Source organism: Callospermophilus lateralis, chromosome 16 (assembly GCF_048772815.1).
Source record: "Callospermophilus lateralis isolate mCalLat2 chromosome 16, mCalLat2.hap1, whole genome shotgun sequence".
Lineage (NCBI taxonomy): Eukaryota > Metazoa > Chordata > Mammalia > Rodentia > Sciuridae > Callospermophilus > Callospermophilus lateralis.
The window spans coordinates 58059552-58078281 of record NC_135320.1 but is presented as its reverse complement, the minus strand read 5'-3'; the positions used below and the strand labels follow the sequence as shown (position 1 = coordinate 58078281).

General features: G+C 35.1%; 1 protein-coding gene across 8 annotated transcripts in view; it reads left to right on the top strand.

Moving 5' to 3' along the window:
• The window catches only part of Ubr5 (ubiquitin protein ligase E3 component n-recognin 5), a 132371-nt gene that overhangs the window by 34228 nt on the left and 79413 nt on the right, over nt 1-18730 (top strand). For all 8 annotated transcript variants that reach the window (XR_013088943.2, XM_076836266.2, XM_076836264.2 and 5 more), the window contains exons 2-5: nt 7870-7914; nt 8402-8483; nt 8930-9006; nt 9803-9922. Coding sequence is in view for 7 of the 8 variants with exons in the window: in XM_076836266.2 (XP_076692381.2) it covers nt 7870-7914; nt 8402-8483; nt 8930-9006; nt 9803-9922 (324 nt within the window). In the remaining variant the exon portion in view is untranslated. The remainder of the gene's footprint in view (nt 1-7869; nt 7915-8401; nt 8484-8929; nt 9007-9802; nt 9923-18730) is intronic.

Here is an 18730-nt window from a genome sequence, read left to right as displayed (position 1 = left end):
CAGGCTCTTTACTAACTGGGCTATATCCTCAGCCCTGTAGGTTTATAATTTGTGTCAATACAAAGTTTATTTATTTTTAAAAATATTTTTCTTTAAGTTGTAGATGAACACAATGACTATTTTTATGTGGTGCTAAGGATTAAAACCAGTGCCTCACAAGTGGTAGGCAAGCGCTCTACCACTGAGCCACAACCCCAGCCCTAACAAGTTTATTTTTTAAACATTTTTTGTCTTTAGTTTTAATGTTAAATATCTATGACCCACATAAACAGAAGTTTCTTGGGTCTTCAATAATTTTTTAGTATAAAATTGCCCTGAGATCAAGAAGTTTGAGAGTTGCTAAAGTACATCATGATGAGTGGGGAAGGGAAGCTGTTGAAAAGGTTGTTAGACTATTATATAGATTTTTTACCTCAGAACCAGAGACTCAGAAAATCCTTTTATAGGAGATACGAATAAACAAATCTTTATAGTCTGCATTTTTTTGGAGGGGGGGCATGTGTGTAACATTTTTAGTTCCTCTTTGACCATTGCAGTAACTAATTTGATTCCTTTTCTTTCTTTCCTGTGTGTGCCACCCCCACAACCCCCACAACCCCCACTTGGGGATTGAACCCAGTGGTGCTGTACCATTGAGCTATATCCCCAGACCTTTTATTTTTTATTTTGAGGCAGGGTCCTTCTAAGTTGCCAGACTGGCCTTGAACTTGGGATTTTCTTTCTTCAACCTCCTGAGTTCTTGGTATTATGGGTGTGCGCCACGGAGCCCAGCTACGTTGGTTCATTAATGTTAAACTTTGAAGTTTTCTGTGGTTAGCTCTGATATGAGAAAGAGTAAGGGAAAAATGGAGAATTTTAAATACAGCTAAAGAGATATTCTCAGATTGTGGTTTTCCTACAGTTTTTGTGTGAAATGAATTGTAGTGAGTGGTTTTTTTTTTAAAACTTTGTAGTTAAAATGACAGTACTGCCTCTCCTTATTTTTCTATTTATTCATTCATTCATTCATTCATTTTTTTTGTGGTGCTGAGGACCTAACCCAGGGCCTCGTATGGACTAGGCTAGCGCTCTACTGCTCAGCCACAATCCCAGCCCCTCTTCTTATTTTTCTATTCTTAATTTATTCTTCTATGAAATCATGAAAATGGGATACCATAATCAGGGTTAAATTCAGATACAACCATTGCAAATTGGATTTCTAAAAATGTGTCTGAAATTGAATGTCTAGGATTCAGATTCCACATATACAGTTCTTCATACTTAAAGAGGTGAAGAGAATCATTCCTAACATTGGTGCTTCTTGCTTTGATGAGGCATTCCCCAAAGGCTGATGTGACTTTATTTCTTTTTTTAAAAAAAATTTTTATATAACAGTGGAACACATTACAATTCTTATTACATATATAGAACACAATTTTTCACATCTCTGGTTGTATACAAAGTATATTTACACCAATTCATATCTTCATACATGTACTTTGGATAACAATGATCATCATATTCAACCATCATTAATTACCTACCCTGCAGAATTCATCTATTCCTCCCATGCTCCCTCTCTCTATCCCACTGTGAATCAGCCTCCTTATATAAAAGAAAACATCCGGCATTTGGTGTTTTGGGAATGGCTAACTTCACTTGGCATTATCTTCTCTAACTGCATCCATTTACCTGCAAATGCCATGATTTTATTCTCTTTTATTGTTGAGTAATATTCCATTGTGTGTATATGCCACATCTTTTTTTAATGCATTCATCTATTGAAGGGCATCTAGGTTGGTTCCACAATTTAGCTATTGTGAATTGTGCTGCTATAAACATTGATGTGGCTATGTGCTTTGACATCCCATTCACACTCCAACCCCCTGAGTGTGTGTGTGTGTGTGTGTGTGTGTGTGAGAGAGAGAGAGAGAGAGAGAGAGAGAGAGAGAGAGAGAGAGAGAGAATGATTAGAATCTGATATATTATCCTGCTAAAGCTCTTTACCAGCCTCTTTGTCAGCCTCAGCCCCATGGGTCAAGGTAGTGCCTAAGTCACAATACAGAGTGCATAGGGGGGAAGAGCTTTACTCCCTTTACCCAAAATCCAATCCACAGTGCAGCATGAGGAGAACACTTAGTGATCCCTTCTATCTTTTACTAAAGATCCTCAAGAAGGCAATCCCCATGAGTTTGCCTCAGGTGATTTGCCATTGTTTGTTCCAGAACTGTGTGAAAAGGAATTTGGGGTTGGTTAACCTCTCTGGACTGGATTGAACAAGTTATCTCCTGGCTCTCTGTTTACTAGGGGAGGGATGTGGGGGTGTTGGGGATATGCCTACTAGATGCTGGCACAAGTTAATAACCCATCTGAAAATGCCCTCTGTAGCTTTGCCCAAAATATAGCCTTTTCCTCCAGTTGTAACAGCTGTTAGGTGATAGGACCACCATGTGGTAGTTTGAACCTATTGTTATCAATGGGAATGTGTGTTGGCATGTGAAGAGGCCACAAAGAGGGACACAGTGTAAATAGGATGACAGAGTAGTTGTATAAAAGAGCAGCTTATGAAAGTTGAGGACCGATTACACTTAGAAAAGTGCCTAGTGGAAACATTGAGTTCTGTGAGAGATGGGTTTGGAACCTGTCTTTACTAACAGTCACTCCAGAATTTTAAAAGTTATGTACAGTTTCCCGTATTTCGAGCCCCAATCTTTTGAGAAACGTGAGAAATGGTCCTACAGTATTGATTTTTCTATGATGACAATCTGTGTGGTCACAGATTTTTAATGAGTGTTGTGTTTGTGTTTTGGCAATACCTGTCTTCTGATAACAATAACAGGATTGAATTTTAAGGCATTGTTTGCAAGAGTCTGTGGGTGTAGTATTGCAGATAAGCTTACTGACTTATTGTCTCTTCAGTTTTTATGTTATTTATTGAAACCTTTACTCCAAAACAAAATGATATGGTTAGACAAAAGTTTTGGCACTTTGATAGGTGATATCCAAAGGTTAGGGTGAGGTCATTTTAAGGGTGGTTTGCTAAGGTGATTATTAAGGAAGTGGTGATTTATTGAATGTTTCTTCCACGTTCATGGATCTTCTAAATATGGGCAACTATCCTAAAAGAAATCCTTATATTCATTTGAATTTGAAGTCCTGGGAATTAGTTTTGTTGTTGAATGTGAGGAGCCTTATCTGCCTCTGTAATGTGTTGTAAACAGTAACTTAGATTTTTGACCCTTGGACCTGTATGGAAAGAATTAGAGGGATAGGGAAAAGACTAGGCAAATCTTTGCTTAGAGATAGAATAACATCCGATGACTAGGATATGAAGTGGACAGTAAAGGTCTGAAATAAGATAGAAACTATAGACTTTTTTTTTTTTTTTTTTTTTTTAAAGAGAGTGTATGTGAGGGGGAGAGAGAGAGAGAGAGAGAGAGAGAGAGAGAGAGAGAGAGAGAGAGAATTTTAATATTTATTTTTTAGTTATCGGCGTACACAACATCTTTGTCTGTATGTGGTGCTGAGGATCGAACCCGGGCCGCACGCATGCCAGGCGAGCGCGCTACCACTTGAGCCACATCCCCAGCCCAAAACTATAGACTTTTGTAGAAAGAAAGTAGGACCACCAAGAAAACTTCATGGAGTAGGTAGCATTTGAACTGGGCATGAGTTATGTAGGAATGAGACTGGAGGAAATGTACTGGTGGCAGATTATGCCACTTCTACCATTAAGGTGATTGCTGGTAAATGTGAAACCTGAGCGGGTGTGCCTTGTGTTACAAGTCCAGATATATGAAAGTCATCACTTTGTGGATGGTGGGATGTGAAGAATATCTTTCTGTCCTTGAAGATTAAAATAAACTTAAAAACTTTTTTTTTTTTTTTTAAAGAAAGATGCATCAGGCTTTAATTCAGTTCAGATATGTGCCTGAACATGAAGGCATGTTATGTGGTAAGAGGTAGGCAGAGAATTTTAAAACTGAAGCACCTGCACTAAATAGTATTGCCAGTTGAGGATCAGTGAATCGATGAATGATCTTTGAGATTGTAATGTTAAATTGGAGAAAATGAGATTGAAATCACAGGGGTTTTCAAGAGTAACAATGATGTATGTTAATTTCTAGCAGGTACCATTCTACTTATCTTGTCTCTTTACATCAGTTTGGATGTTGCTGCTTTAAAAATTTCTAGCCTTGAATCTGTGAGATGATCTATAAATCTAAAGAGCAAAATAGGTGATTTAATCAGAATATAGAATACATATTTGCTGTTGCGAGGATTCAACAACTTATTATAGACACCTTGCAAAGACTTGTATGGCTATGCTTGAATGAGATTAAATGCTGAGTTATGAGATTATTTGTAATATTATGTTGTTCCATATAAAGGTTTATTTAGAAATGAAATTTGGTGAGCGCTAGCTGGTTGTCATTTTAAGATGGAAAACTTGTTAATATTGCCAGGAGAAGAAATCTACTTAATAACTTTTTCAGCATTGGAAGTTGGTGGACCAAGATTCTTTAAAGTGGATGAGTGTTTAATAATTATATAAGGGGCTAGGGATGTGGCTCAAGCGGTAGCGCGCTCGCCTGGCATGGGTGCGGCTCGGGTTCGATCCTCAGCACCACATACAAACAAAGATGTTGTGTCTGCTGAAAACTAAAATGTAAATAAAATATTAAAAAAAATAATTATATAAGTACATTCAGTAACTTAGTAAATTTAAACAGATGTGCTCTTTGGCCTGTGGTAATTCTGTGATTTGGGTGTTTGTGATTTGGGTGTCTGCATCCAAAACTATAGAGAAGCATATACTCCTTAATATAGTTCACTATTTGCCCGAAGGCTTTGCTACTATTACCTGGACCCATGTAAACTAATTTGTTAGGAGCCCAGTTTAGTTATCATTGGAGATTTGAAAGAATGATAACATTTTATGTGAATTTTGGGATTGCATTTAAGAATTAAATTTTGTTTTATATTTGAGGAAACATTCTAGATATCCATATAAAGTCTGTTTGTATATGAAGGTTTCAGATGGGTAGGTAAAATTGACTATTGAGAATAAGTGCTATTTCCTATTCTTACGTATATATCTTTCACTGATGCATTTGCTTTTCATACGGTGATAAGAATTTTGAGACTGAAAAGATCCAAAGATGACTACTAGTGCTTCCTCACATAGGTGAAATATGAATAATAGAGGAGCAGGAGGTAAACCCCAGATTCTTCCTACTTGGTGGGTATTGTTTTCAGTGCAAATTGGTGTTCAGATAGGGTTAGGGCATTATGATTTTGAAGATTAGAAAATTGATAACAGGAACCATTTTCACCATCTCTTTCTATCCTGGAATTTGCTGTTGATGTCTTATTAGTTTCTAGAGTTTTATATTCTCACAGCTTATTTTAGTTTTATAAGTAATATCTACCTGGAATGATATTTGAAGCCAAGGAAGAGGCATTTAATTCTTACTCTCACTTATTGTTCATTTTGGAAAAAAACTTGGTCCCCCCTCATCCCCTCACTTTATGAAAGTTGTAGAGAAAAGTTTTGGGTTAACAAAAAAGGAATGAAAATGAATGGGGTTTGTTGTATTGTAGTGAACAAATACCTTCTGAGTGTGTCACTGCTCTGGTTTTCATACTCGGGCTCTTAGATGAAAAGTTTTGTAAATTGCTCGTGGTAAATTTGTGCCTAGGAAAGTAAGAGTTCCTTCTGCTTCTGTTCAGGGTCTTTGAAGGCTACTGTTATTCTCTGAAACATGATGTTTAGTTTATTTTCTCATTTTCTAATAAGCCTTCTCTCAGAGTTCCATAAGGCATTACTCTTAGAGAGTGTTTGATTTTGTTTTCAAACACAGAAGTATGCTTTGTAAATGAGCAAACTGAAATTTGTTGTGAAAACTCAACTTTCTAGGACCAATAAAAACATGTTTTGTTAATGAAAGTGAATGCAGTACTGGGTTACAAAAATGAAAATGTATTTTATGGGGGCCAGATCACACATGATCAGACGCTGTTCTTTAGGAGTGAGAATAAAGTCATCAGTGAGTGTTTTGCAAGGCAAATTACCTGTGGCATTATTTGAAAGTTGTTTTAGCTGCCAAATGTGATTTGGTGTTGGATTTTGGTGATTTTTTTTTCATTTGTTTGTTTGAAAAAGATGCTCCTCATTAGTGAATAGGGAGGATAGAATTTACAAGAATTTATAAGTTACAAGACTGCTGACTTAGAATCTCTTCTTGAAATAATTAGGTTATTTGTTCATAGATAGATGATTTGTGGCAGTTTTTATATCCTAAACTGTACAAGATTAAAATCTGACTTCACTTTTGTCCCTCTTTTTTGCTATGTTCCCTTTCTAGGGGTACTATAGTTTATTTAACCAATCCTGCACTTAGAAGACATCTGTGTCTCCAGCTTGTGCTATTATAAGTAATGCTACCGTGAACATCTGCTATATTTCAGATGCAGTGTCAGAATCAACTTGAAAAATAGCTGTCTGTCTCTTTCTCCCAAAAATGATTTACCAAGGGGGCGAGAACTATTATAGTTCACTTTTTAGAGAACATATTTGTGGAATTTTCTGTTGATAACAGTGTTCTGATTTTTTTTCTCATTGTTTTCTAAAATCATCAGTTTGTAAGAATTGTGAAAATATTTTTAAATGATGAGGCAGTTGTTTTGGTGACTTCATCGAGAATTAAACCTTTAAAATCAATAATTTATTACATCTTTTAAAAATATTTTTAGTTGTAGATGAACTCAATATCTTTATTTATTTATTTTCCAATTTTCGGTGGACACAACATCCCCATTTTATTTTATGTGACGCTGAGGATCGAACCCAGCGCCCCGCACACGCCAGGCAAGCGCGCTACTGCTTGAGCCACATCCCCAGCCCTCAATATCTTTATTTAATTTTATGTGGTGCTGAGGATTGAACCAGTGCCTCACAGTGCAAGGCAGGCCTCCACCCCTGAGCTACTACCCCAGCCCTCTTTTATTACATCTTAATGTTACACAATTTCTTTCTTAGCTTTAACAAAGTACCTGGTTTAAATTTTCTGAGTCTGTATTAAAATGTTTTGTATGAATTTAAGCTTGTTTTCTTGAGGTAAACAGTAAAATCATAACAGACAATACAAATTAATCTCTTTGTTGTACTGCTTTTTTTGAGATATTTCTAAGCATCTTCAATACTCTTTTAGAAATGGGGTGGGTTGTTCTTTTCCTTTGTTTTTGAGCCATAAGTCCCTTTAAGAACTCCAGACTGAGCTTTAAGTCAGACTTTTGAATATTTTTCTCCCCAGTTATATTAAATTCTTAAAGACCTGTGCTTTCCAGGTATTTTCATTTGGTGATATTCACAGACTTCAAGAATCTCTTGGCAGGGCAATCCCCAATATAAACAAACCCCCAATCATAAAAATAGAAAGGCCTGGGAATGTAGCTCAGTGGTAGAACTCCCAACTTCTTTCCTTAGTAGAAAAACAAAATAAAGCTCTTTTGGGACCGATAGCAGGGCCCCCCCCCCCCCCAATTGGTTTTGTATTGGGTGTTGGTTCAAGTACCACATCTACTGCCAATTTTTTGAAAAACAGACTCTAGAAGCCTCAGCTTCCTCATCTGTGCAGTAGGATTGATAAGATTATTGTTATTGAAGTTGCTAATGGAGTAGAAAAGGAAGGGAACTGCAGCCTCTTATTTGTTTATTTATGTATTCATTGGAACAAAAGTAAAAAGAATATAAAACGCAATCTTGCCATAGCAGTTGTTTTGTGTACTACTATTGTGAATCACCCAAATAATGAAACAAGTACCTATAAGAACTATTTATTTACAGATGATTTGAACATGTAGTTTATTAACTTTTTTTTTTTTAAGGTTACGAGAAGTTTCAGAAAAACTCAACAAATATAATTTAAACAGGTAAGAATTTTAAGAAATAAATCTATACTTTGTTTTCTTTAGTATTGGGGATTGACCCAGGACCTTATACACAGCAAGTGCTCTGCTTCATCCCCATTCCAAGCTATTTTAAGTCTTTTTTTTCAAAAAGTAATTTTTTTTTCTATTAGGAAAAAGAACTTATTAGGCAGTAGTTTAATATGATCAAGATAAACATTCTTATGATTAATTTTTTACTCTGTCATTTGTTTATAAGGTTGGTTCATTTGAATTACAGTTTTTATTCATACTGATTTTTTTAAAATAGTACAGCATACCAAGGAGCTATAGTGATTACCGGACATAAATATGTTTAAATGGTTGCTTTAACATATGTTGATTTTTAAAAAACAGATTTTGCCAGTTATTTCTCCTATTGTTAATGAATTTAAGAAATGTTATAATGTATTTACCATTTAAAAATAATTTTACTAACATCCTTTTTTATTTGTTCTTTTTTTCCCCCTAGCCACCCCCCTTTGAATGTATTGGAGCAGGCCACTATTAAACAGTGTGTGGTGGGACCAAATCATGCTGCATTTCTTCTTGAGGTAACTTATTTACTCTAAGGTAGAGAAAAGAAAAATAGTTGAAATACAACTCTGAATCATTTCTTCCTTTTTAACCAAGGAAATTGGAGCTACTAGATAGAGTTACTTTGAAGATCACCCAGTTCTCTTTCCTTGTATAAATCCTCCGTTCTGGAGAAAGTTTTAATGATGTACTAGTGTTTGAAACTAGTTAGTGACATAATGGGGAGGCTCCTAATATCTTAGTTATTTCCTCCCTTTAAATTCTATCAAATTGAGATGTTTTAAAATTATTTTCTGCTGGTTTCTTGATTATGTGTGTCAATTTCTGTAACACTTTTTTCTGTAGAAGAGCATATTGGGTGTCTTTTGAATATGATAGTAATAGGCACAGAATCTGTTGAATAAATTCAAATTTTAATGCATATTTTTACTTGGAGAATTTCTTCTATTTTCTTTGCTTTTAGGACGGTAGAGTTTGCAGGATTGGTTTTTCAGTGCAGCCAGACAGATTGGAATTGGGTAAACCTGATAATAATGATGGGTAAGACCTTATGTTCTTTGTATGTATGTATTTTTTCTGGTGTTAGACAAGTACTCCGTTATTGAACTCGATTTTCAGCCTGTACTTTTTATTCCATACAGTATTTATATGTCGTGTTTAGAAGGTATTATTATTAAACCCATGTTTTGATTTTGATTATTCTCAAATTAAAAAAAAAAGGCACTGCAGAAAACCAGATGCTCAAAATAAATGGTAAAGTTTATAGTTCAGATTTAAATTCTAAGGAATCGAGATGATTTGTAAGTGGAGGAATCAATGATCACTTTATGGGAATGAAGAAATTACATGTTTGGTAGGTTCCAAGTCAGATCTACTCTTTGAAATGGTTTCACACGTGTATTTTTCTCTTTAATGTTTCCAAACCAGATAACTCAATTTGAATGCAACCAAGGTCGTTAGCATTTTGGCCTTTAAAAATTATAGTACGTACAAATGATGCTAGATATAATGTAAGATAAATTTCAGCTAATCCATTTCAAAGGAAGACATTGATTTAAAAAAAAAATCTAAGAACAATTTATTGTTTAACATTCATTTCTAATTGAAATGTGATAATTTTTTTTTTAACTAGGAAAGAACACTGTATTGTTAGAAGACCACAAGTTATTAGGTTTGTTCTTTGATATGAAGTATAATTTTTAATAGGAGTAATTAGGGAATTAAGTAGATACATTACTACAGGAAGTCCCAGAGCAGTTTAGTTTTGGAATTCCAGGTATGTGCCTTAGCATTTTGAGACTGTGATGTAATTATTCTATCTCTTGTTTTTTCCTAGGTCAAAGTTGAACAGCAACTCCAGTGCAGGGAGGACTTCCAGGCCTGGTAGGACAAGTGACTCTCCGTGGTTTCTCTCAGGTTCTGAGACTCTGGGCAGGCTGGCAGGCAACACCTTGGGGTAAGTTGTGCTCAGTTGAAGGCATCCACTGGTATGTCTCATTGTCCTGTGACTGTTTTCATTGTGACTGGTTATCTTCAGTGTTTTCTAGAGAAGGGGAGAGGGAGTTTCCGTAAACTTTGGGTGGGGAGTTCATGTTGCTGATGGTGAGCCACCATGATTAAAAATGACTTACCTAAGCTAATTTTAATTAACCTGAGTTCCTTGACCTATTAAACATGTAAAAAGGTATACATGTGCTTTCGTTACTTGTACCATTTGTCTCATTTAGAATTTTTTTTTTTTTGACAGAGAGAATTTCAATATTTATTTTTTAGACACAACATCTCTGTATGTGGTGCTGAGGATCGAACCCGGGCCCCACGCATACCAGGCGAGCGCGCAACCGCTTGAGCCACATCCCCAGCCCTCATTTAGAATTTTAAATGACTTCATCTTTAGTCATTTCTTGGGTTGAATCTTGTAGTTTCTAATTTTACACTAGAACTCACCTCTTCTACCACTTTATCTGAAGTTTATATACTGTCAAAGAAAACGTGTACAAATTCAAAGCCAGGTGTTTTTGTATATTTTAATATACCCTGATTCTTGAATGTCCAGATTTTCTGAAAATACTTGGTTACTGATTAGATAATGTCAGTCCAGTCAAATCATTTGTTCAAAGGCCAATTAGAGAAAGATAACTGAAGCAATTTAAATTGTTTCAAAATATAATCATGGGTAAGATATTTATTTTTATACACTGACTTGGTAGGTTAATCAAAAATTAGATTTTAAAATTAAGATTCAAAAATGCTTACTTTTTTCGTATGCTTTTGTGCTGAACTGAATTCATTTTGAGCTGGGAATGAGGTCATTTAGTAAGTGCATTGTTTAAATCATTCTCTGTATCTCTTAACTTATTGATAGGAAATATAGTTCCATTCTTTATTTGATTTTTCTTTATATATTATATTATTCAAAACAGTTGTATCATTACTTGGCTGTAGGAATCATGACTTAATTGCAGAGTAAATGTCAAAAATTTTGTCCTCTTGCAAATAATTAAAAAACAAAAGGGGCTGGGATTGAGGCTCAGTACTAGATTGCTCTTCTGGCACGTTTAAGGCCCTGGGTTCGATCTTCAGCACCACATAAAAATAAAATAAATACAATAAATTGTGTCTAGTCACAACTAAAAAATAAATATTAAAAAAAGATTTTTTTTAAATTCTCAGGATAATTTAGAAATTTACTGGAAGCTAAAGTGAAAAATAGTTATTTTGAGACTTATAAATAAACCACACACATAGAAGCAACTTATGTCTTATAATTAAATAAGGTCTCTTGCATGACAGACCAATAAAGGCAGTGTGTTAATTTGAAATGTCACAAGTGCAGGAAAGAAGATGTATTTACATTGTTGAAGCCATATGCATTTTCTAGGACACCAAACTATTTCAGTATTTGAAATGAGCATTTCCCCTTTTCACCTGTTCATGAGATTATGCATATTTATTAAATTATTTTTAATGAGCCAAAAGGAAATAAAAGAACACATGTATCCTCCTCATTTGTGTGTCCTAAAATTCTCTGTTTAGTAAAACAGTAACCATTGAATATATATAATGAAGTCCATGCTTAGCATTCATTTAAGTCAGATCCTAGAAGTTGCCTACTCCCCAGATAGCTATCCTGCCCTTATTTGGAGAAATTAATATGGGCAACCCAAGAAAATTGCTTAAATAGATTTCTTGCTACTAGTCCTAATGAACCAAGTGGAAGAATGGGCCCATGGTATGTCTAGCTGCTAGCTTTGTGTTATTCTGGAAGTTTTTTTTTTTTAATGTCTGCTTTTGGAATTTCTCTTTGTGTTAATGATAACAATAGAATCATTACTCAGATATGGAAAACCAGTTTCATCAAGAATTCTAAATAATCTTATCATTATACATGCAAGCCCATTAATTTAGGGTATGTTACCAGCTTTGAGGAAAGGGACCTCCACCTGTCTCTCTCCTTGGTGAGAGTTGAAAGCAAACCAGATAGACACAGAAGTTTTAGCCTGTCCAGTGGTATCCCAGACTTCATTTTGGAAGCTCATTTTAAATTTTATCTTATTAGTATTCCTGAGAGGCTGAGTGTACACTAGTGTCATATAAAAATAGGGAATAGTCTTCAAAAGCAGTCCTTTATTTTATGAGACCGAAGGTATACTGGAGCACCTCCATCCTTGGAACAGAGTATAATATCCAGTGAAGAGAACTTTCAGGGCTGTGCCCATATTTCTGTATGATTTGAATTACAATTAAATAATAACAATACAACTCAGTATCATTAATAGTATCTCTGGGTGGTAGATGAACTTTATTTTCTTCTTTGTCCTTTTTTATATTTTAAAGTCCCTTAGTAACAATAACAAAACAATAATTTTGAGAGGACAGTAGGGTATAGTGGTAAGGAGCACTGACACTGGAGCCAGATTACCTTGTCCAGATCCTTTTCGAAGCCCTTACCAGCTGTGTGACCATAGGCAAGGAAATTCTCTTCTTTGGTGAGAATTTCCTTATTCTCAAAGTAGGGATGATGATGATAATAGGATTCGTAAGTTAAAATAGATAAACAGTTTAAATAATGCTGCCATAAATACTTCAAAAATGATAATGGTTAGTTTTTAAAAATATTTTCAACAATGATGTTGTTTATCCAGAGGATGATATAATATTGTCTTTTGGGTATGTTTCAGACTGTATCAAAACAAAATTTCTCCAATTTGAATAATAGTTAGAAAATTGAAAGTTAAAAACTAGTTTTATCTATAAGAAAAAGTCAATGTGCCACTAGTTACAATACATTAAGTGAAGTCTTGGAACTAATTTTAGAGAATAGGGCAACATAGATCAAAGAACCTTGAAACTGGAATGGGGACACCTCATTGTTGGTGTTCGTTCCATTACTGAGTTTACGTAATGATCTTTGGCAAGTGATTTACTTTCTCTGGGTCTTCTTAGCTTTATCCACACAGTGTTCATTCTCTCCTTTCATTTCCTTTGCTCCTTTATTGATAAGATGGAGAGAAAAGTACTGACTGTTCTGGAAGCTCAGTGATGGGGGGCAGTTGTCACTAGCATCAACTTGATTCTGATGAGGGGCCTGTTGGCTATGTCACATGGCAGATGACATCATGAAGGGAGTACATGCAAAAGGGAGACATCAGATTTCAGGGTCTTAGTTCATAGACAGCCAGCTTTTGCTCTTGGCGTGATGTGAGGTGTGACATCACAGCAGAAGAGTATGGCAGGAATGCCTCAGAATAGGACAATCAGGAAGCAGAGAGAGCTTTTTAATCTTATTTAATTTTATTTATGTTATTTTATGTTAGTAGTGCTGGGGATAGAACTAAGGACCTTGGCCGTGCTAGACAAACACTCATAACACTGAGCTGTATCCCCATCTCACTTTTTAATGGTCCTTTGCATATAGTGTGTGATAAGAAATTTGGAAAATATCATGTAATAAAAATAGCATATAGCAAATGAAGTTTAATTCACTAGATAAGCCTGTATATTTTTTAGTTTTATATTTATTTAAGAAAGAATAATTAATGTCTGCTGTGGCAAAGAATACTTTCTTAAATATAAGCATTTCTTTGTTTACCTGTGGTATACAACCTGAAGGCCAAATTGAGCCCCATGCACCTGTGGCTGCTTTTGTGCTGTAATAGCAAAGATGAGTGGCTACTTACTAACCGGTTAGCTCCCAAAACCTAATTATTTAGCCTTTGCTCTTTACAAAAATGTTTGCTGATCCCTATTTTAGTTTCCCATTAGCATTAGTTCCTAATCCTGTGTTCTTTTATTTTGAAATTTAAATTTTTATTTTGAATTAATTTAACTAATTAAAAATTTTCAAAAATATTACAGAGAATTAGTGTCTGTACCTTTCACTCAGTTTCCTCACATGTGAACATCTTATATAGCCAGATTCTACAAACCAAGAAATTAACATAATCATTGCTTGTGCTGTAGATCCCGTTCACATGTTGCTATTTGGCCACCAGTACCCTTTCTCTGGTCCAGGATTCAATACAGGGTCCCAGTTGACACCTTTCTTTAGTTTCCTCCAATTTGGGACAGCTCCTCAGTCTTTGTCTTTTTAGATCCTGATGAGTTTGAAAAGCTTGTGGGTATATTATACAGTATTTGGATTTTCCATTGTTTTCTCATGATGTGTTATTGGCAAGAATATGCAGAAGTGGTGATACGCTCTTTTCTGTGCCTAATACCACGCTGGTGTGATGTTGATTTCTCATTGCTGTGGATGAAATTTTCCGTTTATTTAGTTAAGGTGGTATGTGCCAGGTTTTCCCACTGTAAAATTACTGTTTTCCTCTTTGTCATTAATAAGTATTTTGTGGGAAGTCAATTTTTGTGAACTGTAAATATCTCATTTCTGCTCACTGATTTTAGCATCCATAGTTGCTTTTGGTTTGAATTAGTTGTTATTTTGCGGTTGACTGATTTTTAACTATTCCCAACATTTAACCAGGCTTGTTTACATAAGCCTGTAATTCCAACTGCTCCAGAGACTGAGGCAGGGGGATTGCAAGTTTAGACCAGTCTGTGTAGCTTAGAGAGTCCCTCTCTCAAAACAAAATTAAAATAAGGTCTAAGGATATAGTTTAATGTGAGGCCTAGGTTTAGTCCCCACTACAGCCAGAAACTTGTCCCCATCATTTCTTTTGTACTTAAGGAATAGTTTTCTCTGATCTTTTTTTTTTTTTTTTTATATCCACATTGTCTTTTTCTATTGGTTATTTATATAATCATTGTAGTCTCATGAATATTTGTTTTATTTTGTGTATTATAATCCATTAATATTATTTATTATGTTGCTCATATTATCCCATAGATTCAAGTCCTCTTTTCATAATAAAGAAAGCTTTGATGGAACCAAGCTTTATTATAGAATGTATTACAGAAATACTGAAATAGAGCAGTGGAATTTTATGAATTTGCTATTAAAATATGTAACAGATACAGTGATAAAATAATACACTCAAGCTCGAATAAAACCTCTGTAGACACACTCCAAAGATGATTAGGGCCAATTTTACGACTCTTTTAAAATGCAGAAAGAAGCATTAGTTCTTGGAAATCCTCCCTTGCCCATGTTTGACTGTATTCTTCTAACCCCCTACACAAGTTTCTTCTCCCCTGTAAACTTTCTTTAGCATTAGATTCATGGATTGAAATATTGAAAAGTGTCATAGATGCCCACTGACTAACTCAGAGACAGTCGTGTTTTTGTTTTTTTTTTTAAATTTTTTATTTGGGTATGTGGATCTCTTATGTGTAAGCATTTAAAGGCATGTTTCTCTTAGGCTCTATGAAAATTCTGTTTGTTGATTGTGATCATGTTATTTTGTAAACCAAGAAATTTTAGAGTCAAAAAATTTTCATTCATATTTTTCATTTCCCTTTGTGTAGTTTTTTTTTTTTTTTTTTTTGTGTGTGTATGTGTTTGTATTGATTATAATTGTATTTAAAGACATTTGAAACTTATAACATGTATTAAGAGAATCCAGCACAGGCAGATCTTGAGTCCCCAGAGGGGCCTTTTTAACCACAAATGTACCAGATATAATCTAATATGAAAGAGACAGTCCTTGCTGTTCTTGGTCTTTAACCCCTTTCTACAGAATTTAGGGTTGCTTATTTTGCCTCCTGGGAGATATGCTGAATCAGGAAGTGAATTTTCTATTTGAAAGCTGTGTTTGACAGATTTTGGGATAATCAATACTGTTTTTCTTTCCATCATTATGGATTATTGAGAGGTGATTATTTATTGTGAATGAGCATCATTAGGAATTATGGCGTTTCCTGTAGTTAGTGTGTGTGTGTGCGCGAGTGATTGTGCTAAGTGACAGGTTTGTGTGCTTATAATTTCTGCCTATTGTTGTCTTCTTTATTTAATAATCACTTCACATTTATCCTCGAGGATACTTCAGCAGTTTCCTAGATATTTTTGTTAGTCTCATTTCAAACCAGTTTAATGATAAGGGCACCAGATTTATATGGGAGAAGACAAGGGACTTTATTTGTGTTTAATAATAAGGTTAAAAGGAGGTGTTATTATTCAAAAGTCTCTTCTATTATTTGTTAACACTGGACAATAGATGATAGGTGTAATCCGATTTTCATTGGTTTTAGCTACCATGGTTTAATTTGAGGCAATAATTAGATTTAAAATCTAAAAGCCAAGCAGGTACTTGGAAATGACAAATAGTTTAAGCTGACCAAGTGCAAAAGATGCTACCTAGCAGGATTCTGACAAACTGTATGCCTTCTTTTTTTCTTTTCATCTTTCTCTGTCATGATACTGGGGATTGAACCCAGGGCATTGTATCCCTGAGTTATACTCCCAGCCCTTTTTTGTTGTTGTTAATTTTTTATTTTGAGACTGGACCTACTTAAGCTGCTGAGGCTGGCCTCAATCCTTCTGTAATAGCTAATATTACACGTATGTTCCACCATGCCCAGCTGAATGTCTAATTTTTAAAGGAGGCAGCTGATAAACTGATTATTGTTGTGGGAAAATACAGGGCCATTGTTGCCAAATCCAAATCTCTGTGGCCTGCTACACTTTTTTTTTTTTTTTTTTTTGGTCTGAAGAAAATGTACAAATCTGCATTTTGGGGGGCAGGGACACCACTGAGCCACATCCCCAGTCCTATTTTGTGTTTTAGAGACAGGGTCTCACTGAGTTGCTTAGTGCCTCACTTTTGCTGGGGTTAGCTTTGAACTCAGGATTCTCTTGCCTTAACCTCCTGAGCCTCTGGGATTATAGGTGTGCTCCATGGAACCTGGCCAAATCTGTATTTTTAATGAGATCTCCTGACTTAAATGTTGGGACTCATTGTGCAAATAAATACACAAACGTACATAGTTGCACATATATTAGTACATGTATGTGCATATGTATGTGAATTTTAAAAATAAACTTTAAGAATAAACTTCCTTTTTAGGAGATGTAGACTGAGAAAAAATTACAAAGGCATTACTGAGAGTTCCCTTATACCCCATACCCAGTTTTTATTATTACAACATCTTGCATAGTATGATATATTTGTTATAGTTAATTAATGAATACTAATGTGTTTTATCAACTAAAGTTTTTTTTTTTTAAGTAATGTAACTTCTTTTTTAAAATTTTATTTATTTATATGTGGTGCTGAGAATCAAACCCAGTGCTTCACACATGCTAGGCAAATGCTCTGCCACTGAGCCTCAACCCTGGCCCTCAACTAAAGTTCTTATGTTATTCACATTACCTTATTTTTTATCTCATGTCTCTTTTTTTCCTCTTAAAATCCCAGTTTTTCTTACACTCCCCTTGACTATGACAGTTTCTCAGTCTTTTCCTCGTTTTTTTTTTTTTTTGATTATATATATACCTAACCAACCTAATAAATACATGGGTAAGACTTGATCCACAGGTCATGATTTCCTTTTGATTTTGAATCATTTTGTGTGCCTTGGCCCTATATAATGGAATCAGAATAGTAGGATTAATTTGATAAACAAACAACAGAAAGCAGACCCAGCCAGGTTCCCGTGTGTGTGTGTGTGTGTGTGTATAATTTTACCTTAATGTTAAAAATTATGTAGTTTTCTTTATCCTGTATAAAAGGAATACTTATTCTTTTGTGATTACCAATGGATATCAGTATTGCATGCTTATCTTAACAGATTAATCTTTATTTAGACAGCAAGCTGGTTAGAGAGATGTTTAGATCTAGGGACAGGTATTTGGTTTGAATTTTCCTTCTTTTTAGTTATGCATTACAGTAGAGTGTATTTTAATATATTTATACAAACGTGGAGTATACCTTACTCTAATTAGGATCCCAGTCTTGTCGTTGCACATGATATAGAGATTCACTGTGGTGTATTTGTATGTATACAAAGTTACGTCCAATTCATCCCACTGTCTTTCTTATTCCTGTCCACTCCACTCCCTTCTTTCCCCTTTGTCTAATCACCTGAACTTCTCTCCTTTACTTGTGTGTTAGCATCCATATATCAGAACAGTCAGCTCAGCTTTATTTTTGGGGGGGGCGGGGATTGGCCTATTATTGGCATAATAGTCTCCAGATCCATCCATGTACTGACAAAAGTCTTAAAGTCATTCTTTTTTATGGCTGAGCAATAGTCCATTGTGTGTATATACATTTTCTTTATCTATTTATCTGTTGAAGGGCACCTAGGTAGGTTGGTTGTATAGCTTAGTTATTGTGAATTGAGTTTCTATAAACATTGATGTGGCTGTGTCACTGTAGTGTGCCAATTTTAAGTCCTTTGGGTATAAACTGAACAATGGGATAACTGGGTCAAATCGTAGTTCCCAAATGGTAGTTCCATTCCAAGTTTTCTGAGGAATCTCCATACTGCTTTCCAGAGTGGCTGTACCAGTTTACAGTCCTACCAGCAATGTATGAATATATGGTTTTTCCTCACATCCTGGCCAACATTCATTGTTACTTATATTCTTGATGTTGCCATTCTGACTGGAGTGAGATGAAATAGTGTTATTTTGATTTGTATTTCTCTAATGGCTAGAGATGTTTTGGTTTGATTTCTGATAGGAGAAACATGGCATAATAGGTGAGAGAGGGAAAACCTGGTGTACTCCGTGGTAGCACTCATATAAGGACAGGTCAGATGTATTTTATAGTTGTCTTTTCAGTGAAACTCAGTCTAGAATTTGTGTAGCTGAAACTGCAAGCTGGCAGTTGGTGGAAGTGTGATAGATTAAAACCAGCAGTGC